General features: G+C 39.6%; 1 protein-coding gene across 4 annotated transcripts in view; it reads left to right on the top strand.

Annotated features, from left to right (window-relative positions):
* atp1b2a (ATPase Na+/K+ transporting subunit beta 2a) overlaps positions 1–20,000 on the top strand; it is a 32,696-nt gene that overhangs the window by 5,531 nt on the left and 7,165 nt on the right. For all 4 annotated transcript variants that reach the window (XM_079801781.1, XM_079801782.1, XM_079801783.1 and 1 more), the window contains exons 2-4: positions 7,430–7,558; positions 7,656–7,760; positions 11,420–11,625. In XM_079801781.1, the coding sequence (XP_079657907.1) occupies positions 7,430–7,558; positions 7,656–7,760; positions 11,420–11,625 (440 nt within the window). The remainder of the gene's footprint in view (positions 1–7,429; positions 7,559–7,655; positions 7,761–11,419; positions 11,626–20,000) is intronic.

The following is a 20,000-nucleotide window of genomic DNA, read 5'->3' as shown; positions in this document are numbered from 1 at the left end:
CAGGGTCATGGAGGACCAGTGGAGAACCGGCCACAGGGTCATGGAGGACCAGTGGAGAACCGGCCACAGGGTCATGGAGGACCAGTGGAGAACCGGCCACAGGCTCATGGAGGACCAGTGGAGAACCGGCCACAGGGTCATGGAGGACCAGTGGAGAACCGGCCACAGGGTCATGGAGGACCAGTGGAGAACCGGCCACAGGGTCATGGAGGACCAGTGGAGAACCGGCCACAGGGTCATGAAGGACCAGTGGAGAACCGGCCACAGGGTCATGGAGGACCAGTGGAGAACCGGCCACAGGGTCATGAAGGACCAGTGGAGAACCGGCCACAGGGTCATGAAGGACCAGAGAAGAACCGGCCACAGGGTCATGAAGGACCAGAGAAGAACCGGCCACAGGGTCATGGAGGACCAGTGGAGAACCGGCCACAGGGTCATGAAGGACCAATGGAGAACCGGCCACAGGGTCATGGAGGACCAGTGGAGAACCGGCCACAGGGTCATGGAGGAACAGTGGAGAACCGGCCACAGGGTCATGGAAGACCAGTGGAGAACCGGCCACAGGGTCATGGAGGACCAGTGGAGAACCGGCCACAGGGTCATGGAGGACCAGTGGAGAACCGGCCACAGGGTCATGGAGGACCAGTGGAGAACCGGCCACAGGGTCATGGAGGACCAGTGGAGAACCGGCCACAGGGTCATGGAGGACCAGTGGAGAACCGGCCACAGGGTCATGAAGGAACAGTGGAGAACCGGCCACAGGGTCATGGAGGACCAGTGGAGAACCGGCCACAGGGTCATGGAGGACCAGTGGAGAACCGGCCACAGGGTCATGAAGGACCAGTGGAGAACCGGCCACAGGGTCATGGAGGACCAGTGGAGAACCGGCCACAGGGTCATGAAGGACCAGTGGAGAACCGGCCACAGGGTCATGAAGGACCAGTGGAGAACCGGCCACAGGGTCATGAAGGACCAGTGGAGAACCGGCCACAGGGTCATGGAGGACCAGTGGAGAACCGGCCACAGGGTCATGAAGGACCAGTGGAGAACCGGCCACAGGGTCATGGAGGACCAGTGGAGAACCGGCCAGAATACACAGAGCATCTCAGTTTGTTGTGTATGGGGCGGCACAGCTGTAATCAGGCTCTTTTTCCCTCCATCATAAACGACGAAACGCAATAAACTCCGTCATGTTCTCTTGCGTCGTGTGAGACGCTTCTGAACGGGAATTAAACCAAATAATTCTGATCACATACTATGACTCAGGCGTTTCAAAACCATCAACATCTGAGATGCTGTGATGCGATTGGTTCACTGGTGAGTCCAGTTATCCAATCACATCTTTTTTGTGATATCAAGAAAAAGTGGGCCAATCTTGGTCCTAAGTAGTATTGAAATAGTACATTGATACTAGTATACTTAAAATTATTCCTTAATAGACTAAAAAGGGGGCCAGTTTTGTCCCAAGCAGTATCGAAATAGTACACTTACTAGTATACTACTAGTACATTGATATTAGTATACTTACTACATAAAGTATACTTTAATACACTAAAAAGCGGGCCAGTTTTGTCCCAAGTAGTATTGTAGTAGTACACTTACTAGTATACTACTAGTACATTGCTATTAGGATACTTACTACATAAAGTATACTTAAAAGTCTACTTCTATACACTAAAAAGTGGAAAAATGTTGTCCCAAGTAGCATTTAATAATACAAGTAGTATTACAATAGTACACTTACAAGTATACTACTACTAAATTGATACTAGTATACTTAAAAGTATACTTTAATACACTAAAAAAGCAGGACCAGTTTTGTCCCAAGCAGTATCGAAATAATACACTTACAATTTTACTACTAGTTCATTGCTATTAGTATACTTACTACATAAAGTATACTTAAGTCTACTTTTATACACTAAAAAGTGGAAAAATGTGGTCCCAAGTAGCATTTAACAATACAAGTAGTATTAAAATAGTACACTTACAAGTATACAACTACTACATTGATACTAGTATACTTAAAAGTATACCTTTATACACTAAAAAAGCCGGTCGGTTTTGTCCCAAGTAGTATCAAAATAGTACACTTACAAGTATACTACTAGTACATTGCTATTCGTATACTTACTACATAAAGTATACTTAAAAGTCTACTTTTATACACTAAAATGTGGAAAAATGTGGTCCCAAGTAGCATTTAACAATACAAGTAGTATTAAAATAGTACACTTGCAAGTATACTACTAGTACATTGCTATTAGTATACTTACTACATAAAGTATACTTAAAAGTCTACTTCTATACACTAAAATGTGGAAAAATGTGGTCCCAAGTAGCATTTAACAATACAAGTAGTATTAAAATAGTACACTTACAAGTATACTACTACTACATTGCTATTAGTATACTTACTAAATAAAGTATACTTTAATACACAAAAAAGCGGGCCAGTTTTGTCCCAAGCAGTATCGAAATAGTACACTTACAAGTATACTACTACTACATTGCTATTAGTATACTTACTACATAAAGTATACTTCTTTTATACACAAAAAATTGACCAATTTTGTCCCAAATAGTATCAAAATAGTACACTTACTAGTATACTACTACTACATTGATACTAGTATACTTAAAAGTATACCTTTATACACTAAAAAGCCGGCCAGTTTTGTCCCAAACAGTATCGAAATAGTACACTTAGAATTTTATTACTAGTTCATTGATGTTAGTATGCTTAAAATATATGAGTATATTTTATATGAGTATATGTTACCCATCCTGTTCACAGCGCCCGCTCCAGGGGGGACTCGAACCCAGGTCCGTCAGCATGAGAGTCGGATGCCCTAACAATGAGGCTAAAGGCTGCAACCCCTAGCGTCAGTCACTAGAGCGTCTCTTGAGCTCAGAGGAGTGAGGTTTACTCGCACAGTGACTACTAGCTGGCCTCAGTTACACTCACCCCCTAAACCTACTCTGCGTTGTGTTATGTATGTTCGTGGATGGTGGACGTGGACACAGAGGGGTTCGGTATCGTGGCTTGACAATTTATTCTCCTTAAGTACACTTAATAACATGAAATTGAAGTGTACCAGTGTTCGTAAGGGCAACAGTAAACCGGTTGAATCCGTATTTCAGGTTTTTGTGCGTGTGTGTGTGTTGGATTCAAGCGATGGCGTTTGTGATGACCTTCAGAGCAGTGTTAATTTCGTTGACAAATAATTTTCATCAAAAACCTTTTTTCACTGACGAAAAGAGACGATAGCTAAATAAAAACTAGTGTTGAATGACAAAAACTATGACGAAAATCAACTGTAATTAGTGAGGGTGGATTAGGGCAGAGATCCAGTCAGAACTGAACACATTTGATCTGAACTGATCTAACCGCTGGAAAACACACGATCTACAGGCTCACACACCCCCAATCCAGCTCCAGAGCGGCTCAATCAATAACACACATTTATGACACGCAATTGATTATGAACTAATGCTGGTGAATAATGACAATGTTTACTTTACCATGTTTATATAGTAATGTGTTTTAGACGATTGTAACAATGCATATTTTATCTCCTCATCTGAACTTGAATGAGCTCCTGCAACTAAGGCGAGATTTCAAAATAAGAGTCCCGGTGTATTTCCAGCTTGTTTATAATTAAAAGTCACGCATTATATATTAGTTTTTGCTTACACAATAAACTGTATTTAATTTAATTCCCATTTAATTCATAGTCAGGAGGAAAGACCAGTATTTGACACATATTCAATAAAGTATCAGGGTTATAATAGTTCACTAAAACCATTAAAAAAACCTAATTGCTTGAAATTAAACAGATGTTAACTGAAATTAAAAAAATAAACTTATTTTGAAGCTTTAGCTTAACCTGATATGGCCTACTGACTAAAACAGAAATACAGAGTTATAAAAATTATAGAGATGTTTTTAAAAAAGTGAATTGAGCTCTTTCGTGTATTTTTTGGCTGCCTTCACGTGCTATCGGAATTATCGTAAATACGAGTTTCCGAGGTAAAAATTGCACATGAACGCCCTCTGATGTCGTGTTTACCACTGGGAATTTCGGAAATAATTTTGATACCCCAATTCTTGAGATGGGCGTGTCATAAGCTTTAAACATGGTGGCGGGGAGAACTAGACTAATGTGGCAGGCAGTGTTGGGGAAAGTTACTTTGAAAAGTAATGCTTTACAATATTGCGTTACTCCCTTAAAAAGTAACTAATTGAGTTACTTAGATACTTTTTAAGAAAAGTAATGCGTTACGTTACTTTTGCGTTACTTTTTCTCACCTGGGCTGGGCTTGTTTTTGTTTATAACAAAAAAGTTATATTTTTGTGCAACGGTAAAGACATCTTCATACCAAAATTTAAATAATAAGCCCCAGGCTGAGGTAAAAATGCAAATTCCCGCATGAACAGTAGAGGGCGCAGCTCTAGATAATGGAGGAATAGGATGCAGGAGAAAAAAGTTTTACCAATAAAAACAAAAAATCTAGTAATTTTCATCATCAAAGGTCAGCAGCAAGACATTGGTCATTTCAATATAAAGGTAGATTATGCATAAAAATAGTTGTTTTATTTAACATTTAATTATTGGAGGTTTGCATAGTACTCTGATTTTGCATTTGACTGATTTTATATTAATGTGAAAAAGTAACTTGCATTACTTTTTTGAAAAAGTAACTCAGATATTTTGTTGTAAATTTGAAAAGTAATGCGTTACTTTACTAGTTACTTGGAAAAAGTAATATTATTACGTAACTAAAGTTACTTGTAATGCGTTTCCCCCAACACTGGTGGCAGGTGTGGTTTTATTGGGTTTTTTTTAGGTCGTCTTGTCTTGACATTAATGTAGTACATATTTACATGTAAGCAGTGTTGGGAATAACGGCGTTACAGATAAACGGCGTTACTAACGGAATTATTTTTTTCTGTAACGAGTAATCAAACGAATTACTGTTTCTCCCGTTACAACGCCGTTAGCGTTACTGAGGGAAAAAAATGCGGCGTTAGTCGCGTTACTATAATTGAGCTCACTGAAGCGCTTTTCATCCGAACAGGCTCTCTGTCAGTCGGACCTGCAATGTGTGTGTGTGTGTGTGTGTGCGTGTGCGCGCGCACCAGCCATGCGTGTTGGGGGTGGGTGCGGTGGTACACATAACTGATGATGATTGGTGGGTGGGAGACAAGGTTGAAGTTGATAGGTTGAGTTCACACCTATTTTTTTTCACGGTCTATGGTTCACACACACACACACACACACACACACACACACACACACACACACACACACACCTATGACGCACACGCATATGCACATTCAGCGATAGTCCAACGACTTCAAAGGTAGCTTTCGCAAATTGGAAGTATAAGCGCTACTTTTCCCTCGTTGAGGTGAAAGGTAAGAATATTTATGTAATGTGCAACTTATGCCCAGGAAGAAAGAGTTTCTCCACGCCGGTGGCAAGTGATTCTGAAGCGCCTCACATCATCATATGCCACAAAATTAGTGGCTAAAAACCCAGGTGATAACGTGAGCTCCACTACCACAGGAAAGTATAGTACTGATAATATTTACACAATATGTACACTATAGTAGGTCTACTGATAATATTTACAATGATGCATTGAATTTGATAGGTGTCTCTCACATTGTCCCACAGCAACATTACAATAGTGTACATTAATGTACAATGTTTTATAATAATAATTTATTCTATTTAGTGTCCAATTCATTCATTTAACATATCTAATATTGGGGGCATCCAAATTATTTGACATATTTTAACATTTGAAAGAAAAAAAAAGTAACGCAGTAATTACTTTCCCTGGTAATTAGTTACTTTTATAATGATGTAACTCAGTTACTAACTCAGTTACTATTTGTAAGAAGTAACTAGTAACTATAACTAATTACTTTTTTAAAGTAACGTGCCCAACACTGCATGTAAGAGTAATCATATGAAGCGTGTTGTATGTTTGGTACACAGCGAAAATAGCCTGCATTTGACTGAAATTACAGAATCAGCAGAAAGCGGACTATCTGGAATGTTTATATGGTTGTCGGTGCATGGGAGACTATATATGATGTTGGTTTTAATAAGATTTTCCCAATAAATAGGCAAGAATAACCATGATTCCTGTTCACTCCGACAACAAAGCACTTGAATGCAACAAGCTCGTAATCACGACTTCTAAAGTGGGAATTAGGAGATTTCCGATAACACATGAAGGCAGCATTAATATCAAAAACAAAATGACAAGTGACAGTCGGTTATGCTTAAAGGGTTAGTTCACCCAAAAAATGTAAATTGTGTCATTAATTCCTCACCCTCATGTCGTTCGAGACCCGTAAGACCTCCGTTCATCTTCAGACACAAATGAAGATATTTTAGTGTAAAGCTGATGCTGAGAAAGGCTTCAGATAGGCCTCCATTGGCATTCAGTACATTTACACTCACAAGACCCATAAAAGGCACTAAAAACGTCGTTACAAAGTCCATCTCACCACAGTGACTCTACAATAATTTTACGATGCGACGACAATAGTTTTTGTGCGCAAAAAAAATCAAAATAACACCTTTATCCAGCTTGTTCTTGTCTTCCGTGTGTGTCTCCACGACGCATGCGTGAGAATATGAGCAGATCCGGCGTTCGGGAATACATGAAATGCACACATTTTGAGATCTACGCCGGGACCTAAAGCACGATCAGTGTAGAATTCAACAGCTGAGATACGCGCGTCTTCCTCTGCTCGTAAACAAATCTCTTCTGGGTCATGTGTCCGAACGCCGGATCTGCTCATATTCTCACGCATGCGTCGTGGAGACACACACGGAAGACAATAACAAGCTGGATAAAGGTGTTATTTAGATTTTTTTTGCGCACAAAAACTATTGTCGTCGCATCGTAAAATTATTGTAGAGTCACTGTGGTGAGATGGACTTTGTAACGACGTTTTTAGTGCCTTTTATGGGTCTTGTGAGTGTAAATGTACTGAATGCCAATGGAGGCCTATCTGAAGCCTTTCTCAGCATCAGCTTTACACTAAAATATCTTCATTTGTGTCTGAAGATGAACGGAGGTCTGACGGGTGTCCAACCACATGAGGGTGAGGAATTAATGACAGAATTTACATTTTTGGGTGAACTAACCCTTTAAATGCTTAATGTACTACAATTAAACTAAACTCATTAGGTTTTAGGAGACTAAACCTACTGTAGATTTAAAATCTTATGATATTTAGTCGACTAAAACTAAAAACAATTCAGGTGACTAAAATATGACTAAATCTAAATGGCATTTCAGTCAAAAGACTATGACTCAAACTGAATGAAAATGAGCAGTGCTTGTTCAGAGACTCATGAGGAGCTCTTCTTCTTCTTCTTCTTCTTCTGTGGTCCGCAGGTCTGATTCTGCTCTTCTATCTCGTCTTCTACACGTTTCTGGCCGGCATGTTCTGCCTCACCATGTATGTGATGCTGCTGACGCTGGACGATTATAAGCCCACTTGGCAGGACCGCCTGGCTACACCAGGTACAAATTCACTATAAAACACACACACACACGCAAACAGAGGCCATCACCTTCACACACACAGTCATGCAACTTGTGTGTGTGTGTGTGTTTGTAGGCATGATGATTCGGCCTAAAGGAGAGGCTCTAGAAATCGTTTATAATGTGGACAAGACAGAGAGCTGGGACTCATACGTTCAGGCCCTGGACAACTTCCTTGCACGTGAGTAAAGAGTGTGTGTTTTATTATCATTTACAGGGCAGTTTACTTAAAGCTACACTGTGTGATATTTTCCCCCATCTAGTGGTGAAAAGGTATATGACCATCCAGTGAATATTAGTTTCTCTTCCTCTCAATTCCGATTTCGTTTTAACTCCTACGGTGGCCGATTTAGTCCCAGATTAATATGGCTTCCAGTTCAACCTCGTCCACATTCGACACGGAGAAAGGCAAAGCTTGAATTTACGGGAATGTCCCTCTTTGGCTAATGTACTTTCAAGATGGAGGGGCAACATGGCGACCCGCATTCGAACCCTCACCCGTATATTTCAATGGCATATTATAAACTTACGAGAATACTTTATTACTTGAAAGAAGTAAATATACATTAATGAGCACATATATGTTTGAAAGAACTAAGTGTTTTTAGCTAAGAATAAACTAAAAAAGTTACACAGTGTAGCTTTAATATACTATTATGTTTTTTATTAATATTTTGAATTAGCTTTTATTTTATATTTTCAGTTTTAATTTGAATATTATATATATATATATATATATATATATATATATATATATATATATATATATATATATATATATATATATATATATATATATATATATATATATATATATATAATGTGCTTTGGTCATTTTTATTAGTTTTTGTTCTTTTAAATATACTTTTGAGGTTTGATTTATTACTGTTTCAGTTTTTTTTTATTTCTTGTTAGTAATTTTTATTTCTTATTTTAGTTTAACGCCAAGTAAACATTTCTAATTTTCATTTATTTGAAGATTTTCATTATATTTTATTTTATTTCAGCTTAATTTCAATTGTTTTAAATTGTTTTAATGAACAGAATAAGCCTGCTACATTTTTTTAAAGCTTATTTATTTTATTAATATTTTGAATTAGCTTTTATATATTTTTTTTTCATTAGCTTTTATTATTAAAAAAAATATATTATTTAGGTTTAATTCATGTTCATTTCATTTTTAGTTTTTATTTATTTCCGGTTATTAATTTTAGTGCTTCAACTTTTATTATTTTCGTAAGTTTTAGTTTTTCATCTAATATTTGGTAATTTTTATTAGTTTTTGTTCTTTTAAATATACTTTTGAGGTTTGATTTATTATTATTTCATTTTTTTTATTCTCGTTAGTAATTTTTATTACTTATTTTAGTTTAACGCCAAGTAAACATTTCTAATTTTCATTTATTTGAAGATTTTCATTATATTTAATTTAATTTTATTCCAGCTTAATTTCATTTTTTTTAAATAGTTTTAATTAACAGAAATATGCCTGCTATGTTTTTTTTTAAAGCGTATTTATTTTATTAATATTTTGAATTAGCTTTTTTTTATATATATATATTTTTTAATATTTTCTTTTGGCATTTTCATTAGTTTTTATTATTTTAAAAAATATTATTTAGGTTTAATTCATGTTCATTTCATTTTTAGTTTTTATTTATTTCCAGTTATTAATTTTAGTGCTTCAACTTTTGTTATTTTCGTAAGTTTTTTCATCTAATATTTATATTTATATTTTATTTCAGTTTTATTTCAATTAACAGAAATGTTTTTTTTAATATTCTTAGTTAACGACATTAAGCCTGCAACATTATTTATATACCAGTTTTTAATAATATTTTGAATTAACTTTTATTTTAATATTTTCTGTTTTTGTTATATTCATTTGTCGTTTTTTGTTATTATGTTGTACTTTTGTCATTTTTATTCAATCGTTTTTGTTCTTTTTAAATATTACTATTTATGTTTAATTCGTTTTTATATTTCAATTATTTCCGGGTCAACTTTAATTTATTTCAGTTCTAATTTTAGTTTAGTTTTCTATTATCTCATATTCTAATTTTTAAGTTGATCTAATATTTATAGTTTATGTTATTTCATCTTTATTTAAGTAATATAGTTAATGTCCGCCCACAGAAGCGCCTGTGGGAAAGTTGTGAGATTTGGCACACGTTTAGAGGACCGTCTGAACATTATTCACACTGATTTTAGAGTCGCTAACTCAAGCCCTCTAGCGCCACCAACTGTCTGAAATTTCACTTACGTTTATGCTAATAACTTTGAACCGTAAAAATTCCCTTTTCCTCAAATTCCTTGGCTCAAGATGATTCGATTGATGTTATTTTCAACCTCGTCCTATAGGCCGTTGCTCCAATTTTCACAATTTTTTTTTTTAATTTTGAAAAGTTGATTCGTCGAACCGTTGTCAATGTGAAAGAATTCACACGTCAAAATGGATTTGAGGCTGTACCTCTAGAACACTGTAGCGTATCTTGACCAAACTTGGTGTGTGTTATGTTAACCATGACCTGAGGATACCTGCACAGTTTCGGCACAGTGCCACCTAGTGGTCTGGAGATATGAAACATTTAAAATTTTGCTAAAAACTTCTGAAGGGTTTGGTCAAAATTCACAAAACTGGTCTCTTTAGATTCGGTGCAGAATGCCGAGTCGAACGATACCAAATTCTCCCATATCGGCCACCATTTTAGGTGTCGGCTACTTCAAATTTTGTTGTAAAATGTTATATTAAACTCAGTATTTGTCTTCGACACCAAGCCCTGAAGGTACTCAAAAAGTTTCATGACAGCACCACCTTGTGGTCAAAAGTTGAAATGTCCAAAAATGCTAATTAGTCAAATGTAATGAAACTGATCTTGGGTCTTTACCCAAGTAAATGATACTAATTTTGCCATAGTAAGCCAAACCTTCTGTCCGCCATTTTGATATTCTTTAAAACACTTTTTTCGAACCGTTTGTCCAATTCTCACCAAAATTTTATCAGATTGGTCAGATGTTCTGATTGGTCTACTCTGCTCTGATTGGTCAGATGGCCCAGTCTGTTCGGATTGGTCTACTCTGCTCTGATTGGTCAGATGGCCCAGTCTGTTCTGATTGGTCTACTCTGCTCTGATTGGTCAGATGGCCCAGTCTGTTCTGATTGGTCTACTCTGCTCTGATTGGTCAGATGGCCCAGTCTGTTCGGATTGGTCTACTCTGCTCTGATTGGTCAGATGGCCCAGTCTGTTCTGATTGGTCTACTCTGCTCAGAAGTCCCCGTCGCGATTACCCAAGTAAAATGATACTAATTTTGCCATAGTAAACCGAACCTTCTGTCCGCCATTTTGATTTTCTTTAAAACACACTTTTTCGAACTCCTCCTCAACCGTTTGTCCAATTTTCACCAAAATAGAATCGTATCATCTTCTGACCATGCTGGCAAAAAATAATGGATTTTGTGTCAATAGACGAAACTATTTTGGTATATCATGCCAACAAATTTGATGGCACGATGCCAAAGCGACTCTGAGGCGGAATCTCTGCAATGCTTTGACATTTTGACACCAAACTTTGCACGTGTCATTGTCACCTCACTCTGACCACACCACATCAATCTGGTCACAGCGCCACCTACTGGGCGAAAGTGATAAACCATGAAATCACATTACTAGTGTCTGTATTTATGAATTTTTCAGCCATTTCAGTTCATGTTAGTTAATACTGTAAAGTGTTTCCGATGTTTTTAATCGTTTCAGTTAGCGATAATAAGCCTGCTACAGGAACAGCAGTAAAGAAAGCTTGACATTTGGTCTGTTTGTGCCTCCGCCTGTTTTCCCGCAGCCTATAATAACTCTCAGCAGGTGATGAACAACGACGCCTGCACCCCAGATGAGTACTTCATTCAGGATGACAGCGGAGACGTGCGCAACAATCCCAAACGCGCGTGCCAGTTTAACCGCACCGTGCTGGAGGACTGTGCCGGATTCACCGACCGCACGTACGGATACCAGGACGGCAAACCCTGCGTGCTCATCAAACTCAACCGGGTAACTGGCCAATCACAGCTCTGCACAGGCACACATACTATACATGATTGTATTAGAACCAGGGCTTAAAAATGGAAAAAAATATCAATCGGTTCACTCCGAGCAGAATCGATATTATAGCGTTTCCGTTTTTGCGGAATCTGTTTGATTTGAAAAAATACCGGTTAATAACGTTATTTTAATTTAGCCTATACTTTAAACAAATATGTATAAATAGACTTATTTTCATTCAATAATAATATAACGCATGGTAATTAAACTTGAATATTTATTTCATAACATTTTTAAAACCACAACAGAAATACATGCATTAATTACAAAGCATAAACAGTGGACCTGCTTTAATGGAGCGTTAGACAATCGAAAGTGGCCTCTATATGCCTAATTCTTTTCAGAAGAGTGATAACATTCTTTGTAATGTTACAAAACTTTTTTCAACACGACTTGTTTTAAAAATTGCATGAATAAACAGTCCTTCCAGAAAAATGCGGCTTTTTTTTGTGATTGTTGCGGGCAAAAATCCTTGATTATGCGGCACGTTTTCTTAAAAAATGCGATGAAAAATGCGGGATATTTATGCAATTTTATGCGATAAAATTGCGGGAACTTGCAAAAACTGCGGTTTGATGAGAGAGAAAAAAAGCACTACATCACAGAAAGTGCTGGAATATTTAAGTTCTCATCTTGTTTTATTGAAGACCTTAATAATGGCTAAAATTTACAAAACATTTAGTCAATCAAGTTCTGTAGCTTTACAAAAGGAATATGCTACAACTTCTGAAAAAATTAATAAATAACTTCCTGTTTTACAGATGTCGCTATACAAAACAGACATTTGAGTGCTTCCAATGCACAAAGTGCAATCTCTTAAAGGGTTAGTTCACCTAAAAATGAAAATTCTGTCATTAATGACTTCCCTTTATGTTGTTGGACACAAATTAAGATATTTTAGTTGAATTCCGAAGGCTCAGAAAGGCCTCCATTTGCACAATGTACACTCTCAAGACCCATAAAAGGTAGCCTACTAAAGACGTCGTTACAAAGTCCATCTCACTACAGTGGTTCTACAATAACTTTATGAAGCGACGATAATAGTTATTGTGTGCAAAAAAAAACTAAATAACGACTTATATAGTGATGACTGATTTCAAAACAAAGCATCATGATGCTATGAATCATCGAGTCGATTCATGATTCGGATCGCGTGTCAAACTGCTGAAATACGTGACTTTGGCGATCCAACCCTCTGAATCGACTCATTGATTCATAACGCTTCAAACCGCTGTATCGACTCATTGATTCATAACGCTTCAAACCGCTGAATCGACTCATTGATTCATAACGCTTCAAACCGCTGTATCGACTCATTGATTCATAACGCTTCAAACCGCTGAATCGACTCATTGATTCATAACGCTTCAAACCGCTGAATCGACTCATTGATTCATAACGCTTCAAACCGCTGAATCGACTCATTGATTCATAACGCTTCAAAGCTTCATGATGCTGTGTTTTGAAATCAGTCAGCACACAGGGAAACTGCTTTGCTCTTTTGCTGTTATTTTTGTTGGCCAATGGGAGTTTGTGCTTCATCATGGTTTCACCGGTATCTATGGTTTCTCCACGGGGTTTGAAGCTTTTCGATGACGTTCGCGTCGGGTAATCACGTCACTTCAAAACGTTCCCATGGCAATAGGCGGAAATGGCGGCTCTTGTGTGAAGTAAACGAAAAATTTTCAACTTTCTGCTAATATATATGACTTTTTTTGCAACGAAAATGCGGGGATTATGAAATCATGGTAGCCCCGCATATTTTGCACGCGGAAATAGGCAATTTATGCGGCGAAAGTGCGGCGTATTTGAAAAAATGCGGCCCCCGCATGAATATGCGGACTTTGGCTGATTATGCATTAAATCACGCGATCGCATAATCGCGTTTTTCTGGAGGGACTGAATAAAGAATAAATAAACTGGATAACCATTAATGCACCGTCAGCTGGTAATTTCAAAGCAAACACTGCGCAACACGTCCTCGCATCACATAATCAAATTCAGTCAGCTAATAAAGCCCAATCATTTAATGCAATATAACACCATTTAATACGAAGCATCAACCGTCTATATAGAAAACATTGAGCTGTATTGGCAATCTGAAAGACTATAGGAAAAATGTTTGATAGATGCTAGTAGCCTACTTGGATAGGCTTAAACAAAATCCACAAACTAGCCTAAATCAGTCTATTTGAGCTTAAAGTCCGCACTGCTTATTTAAACGTACGAAAATAATGTCCTCCAATACCTGCGCTTTCATTGTAGACCTCAGCGGGGAAAGAAATGTACTTGAGGCATGAAAATGCGCGCTCATACTGACTTGCGTTACCGGTAGATTCACAGATGATGGTGCGCGCGCATTATTTTCACTCACGCTTGATCCGTCAACGTCACATGCTGAACTACTCAATTCATGATTGGTCACTGCCAAATTAAAATATTAAAGAGAACGATAAAATAACGTTATTAACCGGTTCATGGTCATTTCAAATTAACGTTTCTGTTCAGAACGATTCAAATTGATTTTGATTTCGTTTTTGTTCCTCTTAAAATTTCGTTTGTTTCCGGTTTTCGTTTTCGTTCCTTGAACCGGTTCGGAGCCCTGAGAGAACATTGATATATGTTACATTGGTTATGACGTAATGAAACCTCATTTATTGAAATCGTGTGACGGGCAGTTTGATACGCGCTTCGAACCACGAGTTAAAGGAAATGATTAGCAAAGGTTTCGAGGCTTCAGGAAGTTTCAGCGTTTCAAAAGCTCAGCTATTTTTGTTAAAGTGCCCCTATTATGCAATTTTAAAGGTTCTTAGTGTAGGACCGCATGAATTCGCTCCAAGGATCGGTAGCGAACCGCGGTGAAGGCCGCACGCGTTCAGTGTTTCAGCTGGAAGAATGGATTTGATTATAATATTCTTTATCTGACTCCATTTATCATAGTTGTCGCATTTAGAAGAGAATCCCAACCGATTGTTTGGTCATCTATTTTTGATAGTTAATCATACATCTGATCGTTCCGTTTTAACCCTTTGTTACAATTATACCGTTCCACATTGGAGATAGTTAATAATTACAGATTAATTCAGAAAGGATCAAAATGTAACAATTTATTAACAATCAAGTAAATGTAAAATGTCAATTACATCATAGACATAAATCTCTTCTAAAAGGAAACACAAATTCTGGTTATGGTTACACTTCAAATAGTTTCAAATAAATGTAAAACATAAACCCTTAATTATGCTCTGTAGGCCTCTGCCTAGAATGTTACCTGTGTGATAGAGAGAGAAAGAGAGAGAGAGAGAGAGAGAGAGAGAGAGAGAGAGAGAGAAAGAAAGAGAGCTAAAGAACAGCTCTCTCCAGAGAAAGCAGAGAATCAAAAAGAGCGCGAGCTACAGATGAAATCCTCTTTTATCCTCTTCCCTGATGTCACCAAATTCAAATCTGACTCTTGTAAAACTGACCAATCAGACCAAACCGTGAGACATTTGAAAGTAACCAATCAGACAAAACTTCCCCCATTGTATCAAAGGTGTAAGAACCTGTTTGCCAGCCAGCCAGTCTTTTGTTGTTCTCTCTCCAACTGGCCCTTCTGATGGCGTTAAGGGGGAAGGGGTTGAGTCAATTTCAATATCCTGATCATGACGATGGCTGCTAACAGCAAAGCAGATGATTTTGTTCTATCTTGTTGTATCTTTGATTATTTTCCACCTTACATTAGTTTTGGTTTGGCGTCTCCTACAGCAGGTTTACATGCGTCCGTGGTCAAAAACACAATGTTCTCAGAATATACAGTGCACACTTTTATCAAAGAGTCTGAAAACAGATTGTTCAAATATTCAAACTCCACCTTTCCGAGAGCCTGCTCTGATTGGTCAGATGGCCCAGTCTGTCGTGATTGGTCAACTCTACTCAAATTGGTCAAACGGCCCAGTCTGTCATGATTGGTCAACTCTACTCAAATTGGTCAGATGGCCCAGTCTGTCGTGATTGGTCAACTCTACTCAAATTGGTCAAACGGCCCAGTCTGTCGTGATTGGTCAACTCTACTCAAATTGGTCAAACGGCCCAGTCTGTCGTGATTGGTCAACTCTACTCAAATTGGTCAAACGGCCCAGTCTGTCGTGATTGGTCAACTCTACTCAAATTGGTCAAACGGCCCAGTCTGTCGTGATTGGTCAACTCTACTCAAATTGGTCAAACGGCCCAGTCTGTCATGATTGGTCAACTCTACTCAAATTGGTCAAACGGCCCAGTCTGTCGTGATTGGTCAACTCTACTCAAATTGGTCAAACGGCCCAGTCTGTAATGATTGGTCAACTCTACTCAAATTGGTCAAACGGCCCAGTCTGTCGTGATTGGTCAACTCTACTCAAATTGGTCAAACGGCCCAGTCTGTAATGATTGGTCAACTCTACTCAAATTGGTCAAACGGCCCAGTCTGTCATGATTGGTCAACTCTACTCAAATTGGTCAGATGGCCCAGTCTGTCGTGATTGGTCAACTCTACTCAAATTGGTCAAACGGCCCAGTCTGTCGTGATTGGTCAACTCTACTCAAATTGGTCAAACGGCCCAGTCTGTAATGATTGGTCAACTCTACTCAAATTGGTCAAACGGCCCAGTCTGTCGTGATTGGTCAACTCTACTCAAATTGGTCAAACGGCCCAGTCTGTCGTGATTGGTCAACTCTACTCAAATTGGTCAAACGGCCCAGTCTGTAATGATTGGTCAACTCTACTCAAATTGGTCAAACGGCCCAGTCTGTCGTGATTGGTCAACTCTACTCAAATTGGTCAAACGGCCCAGTCTGTAATGATTGGTCAACTCTACTCAAATTGGTCAAACGGCCCAGTCTGTCGTGATTGGTCAACTCTACTCAAATTGGTCAAACGGCCCAGTCTGTCGTGATTGGTCAACTCTACTCAAATTGGTCAAACGGCCCAGTCTGTAATGATTGGTCAACTCAACTCAAATTGGTCAAACGGCCCAGTCTGTCGTGATTGGTCAACTCTACTCAAATTGGTCAAACGGCCCAGTCTGTCGTGATTGGTCAACTCTACTCAAATTGGTCAAACGGCCCAGTCTGTCGTGATTGGTCAACTCTACTCAAATTGGTCAAACGGCCCAGTCTGTCATGATTGGTCAACTCTACTCAAATTGGTCAAACGGCCCAGTCTGTCATGATTGGTCAACTCTACTCAAATTGGTCAAACGGCCCAGTCTGTCGTGATTGGTCAACTCTACTCAAATTGGTCAAACGGCCCAGTCTGTCGTGATTGGTCAACTCTACTCAAATTGGTCAAACGGCCCAGTCTGTCGTGATTGGTCAACTCAACTCAAATTGGTCAAACGGCCCAGTTTGTCGTGATTGGTCAACTCTACTCAAATTGGTCAAACGGCCCAGTCTGTCGTGATTGGTCAACTCAACTCAAATTGGTCAAACGGCCCAGTCTGTCGTGATTGGTCAACTCTACTCAAATTGGTCAAACGGCCCAGTCTGTCGTGATTGGTCAACTCTACTCAAATTGGTCAAACGGCCCAGTCTGTCGTGATTGGTCAACTCTACTCAAATTGGTCAAACGGCCCAGTCTGTCATGATTGGTCAACTCTACTCAAATTGGTCAAACGGCCCAGTCTGTCGTGATTGGTCAACTCTACTCAAATTGGTCAAACGGCCCAGTCTGTCATGATTGGTCAACTCTACTCAAATTGGTCAAACGGCCCAGTCTGTCGTGATTGGTCAACTCTACTCAAATTGGTCAAACGGCCCAGTCTGTCGTGATTGGTCAACTCAACTCAAATTGGTCAAACGGCCCAGTTTGTCGTGATTGGTCAACTCTACTCAAATTGGTCAAACGGCCCAGTCTGTCGTGATTGGTCAACTCAACTCAAATTGGTCAAACGGCCCAGTCTGTCGTGATTGGTCAACTCTACTCAAATTGGTCAAACGGCCCAGTCTGTCATGATTGGTCAACTCTACTCAAATTGGTCAAACGGCCCAGTTTGTCGTGATTGGTCAACTCTACTCAAATTGGTCAAACGGCCCAGTCTGTCGTGATTGGTCAACTCAACTCAAATTGGTCAAACGGCCCAGTCTGTCATGATTGGTCAACTCAACTCAAATTGGTCAAACGGCCCAGTCTGTAATGATTGGTCAACTCTACTCAAATTGGTCAAACGGCCCAGTCTGTCGTGATTGGTCAACTCTACTCAAATTGGTCAAATGGCCCAGTCTGTCATGATTGGTCAACTCTACTCAAATTGGTCAAACGGCCCAGTCTGTCGTGATTGGTCAACTCTACTCAAATTGGTCAAACGGCCCAGTCTGTAATGATTGGTCAACTCTACTCAAATTGGTCAAACGGCCCAGTCTGTCGTGATTGGTCAACTCTACTCAAATTGGTCAAACGGCCCAGTCTGTAATGATTGGTCAACTCAACTCAAATTGGTCAAACGGCCCAGTCTGTCGTGATTGGTCAACTCTACTCAAATTGGTCAAACGGCCCAGTCTGTCGTGATTGGTCAACTCTACTCAAATTGGTCAAACGGCCCAGTCTGTCGTGATTGGTCAACTCTACTCAAATTGGTCAAACGGCCCAGTCTGTCATGATTGGTCAACTCTACTCAAATTGGTCAAACGGCCCAGTCTGTCATGATTGGTCAACTCTACTCAAATTGGTCAAACGGCCCAGTCTGTCGTGATGGGTCAACTCTACTCAAATTGGTCAAACGGCCCAGTCTGTCGTGATTGGTCAACTCTACTCAAATTGGTCAAACGGCCCAGTCTGTCATGATTGGTCAACTCTACTCAAATTGGTCAAACGGCCCAGTCTGTCGTGATTGGTCAACTCTACTCAAATTGGTCAAACGGCCCAGTCTGTCATGATTGGTCAACTCTACTCAAATTGGTCAAACGGCCCAGTCTGTCGTGATTGGTCAACTCTACTCAAATTGGTCAAACGGCCCAGTCTGTCGTGATTGGTCAACTCAACTCAAATTGGTCAAACGGCCCAGTTTGTCGTGATTGGTCAACTCTACTCAAATTGGTCAAACGGCCCAGTCTGTCGTGATTGGTCAACTCAACTCAAATTGGTCAAACGGCCCAGTCTGTCGTGATTGGTCAACTCTACTCAAATTGGTCAAACGGCCCAGTCTGTTATGATTGGTCAACTCTACTCAAATTGGTCAAACGGCCCAGTTTGTCGTGATTGGTCAACTCTACTCAAATTGGTCAAACGGCCCAGTCTGTCGTGATTGGTCAACTCAACTCAAATTGGTCAAACGGCCCAGTCTGTCATGATTGGTCAACTCAACTCAAATTGGTCAAACGGCCCAGTCTGTAATGATTGGTCAACTCTACTCAAATTGGTCAAACGGCCCAGTCTGTTGTGATTGGTCAACTCTACTCAAATTGGTCAAACGGCCCAGTCTGTCGTGATTGGTCAACTCTACTCAAATTGGTCAAACGGCCCAGTCTGTCGTGATTGGTCAACTCTACTCAAATTGGTCAAACGGCCCAGTCTGTCGTGATTGGTCAACTCTACTCAAATTGGTCAAACGGCCCAGTCTGTCGTGATTGGTCAACTCTACTCAAATTGGTCAAACGGCCCAGTCTGTCGTGATTGGTCAACTCTACTCAAATTGGTCAAACGGCCCAGTCTGTAATGATTGGTCAACTCTACTCAAATTGGTCAAAAGGCCCAGTCTGTCGTGATTGGTCAACTCTTCTCAAATTGGTCAAACGGCCCAGTCTGTCGTGATTGGTCAACTCTACTCAAATTGGTCAAACGGCCCAGTCTGTCGTGATTGGTCAACTCTACTCAAATTGGTCAAACGGCCCAGTCTGTAATGATTGGTCAACTCTACTCAAATTGGTCAAACGGCCCAGTCTGTCGTGATTGGTCAACTCTACTCAAATTGGTCAAACGGCCCAGTCTGTCGTGATTGGTCAACTCTACTCAAATTGGTCAAATGGCCCAGTCTGTCATGATTGGTCAACTCTACTCAAATTGGTCAAATGGCCCAGTCTGTCATGATTGGTCAACTCTACTCAAATTGGTCAAACGGCCCAGTCTGTCGTGATTGGTCAACTCTACTCAAATTGGTCAAACGGCCCAGTCTGTTGTGATTGGTCAACTCTACTCAAATTGGTCAAACGGCCCAGTCTGTCGTGATTGGTCAACTCTACTCAAATTGGTCAAACGGCCCAGTCTGTAATGATTGGTCAACTCTACTCAAATTGGTCAAACGGCCCAGTCTGTCGTGATTGGTCAACTCTTCTCAAATTGGTCAAACGGCCCAGTCTGTCGTGATTGGTCAACT

The sequence above is a fragment of the Gobio gobio genome (genome assembly GCF_949357685.1).
Source record: "Gobio gobio genome assembly, chromosome: 21".
Taxonomy (NCBI): domain Eukaryota; kingdom Metazoa; phylum Chordata; class Actinopteri; order Cypriniformes; family Gobionidae; genus Gobio; species Gobio gobio.
This window is presented reverse-complemented; position numbering and strand designations above follow the sequence as displayed.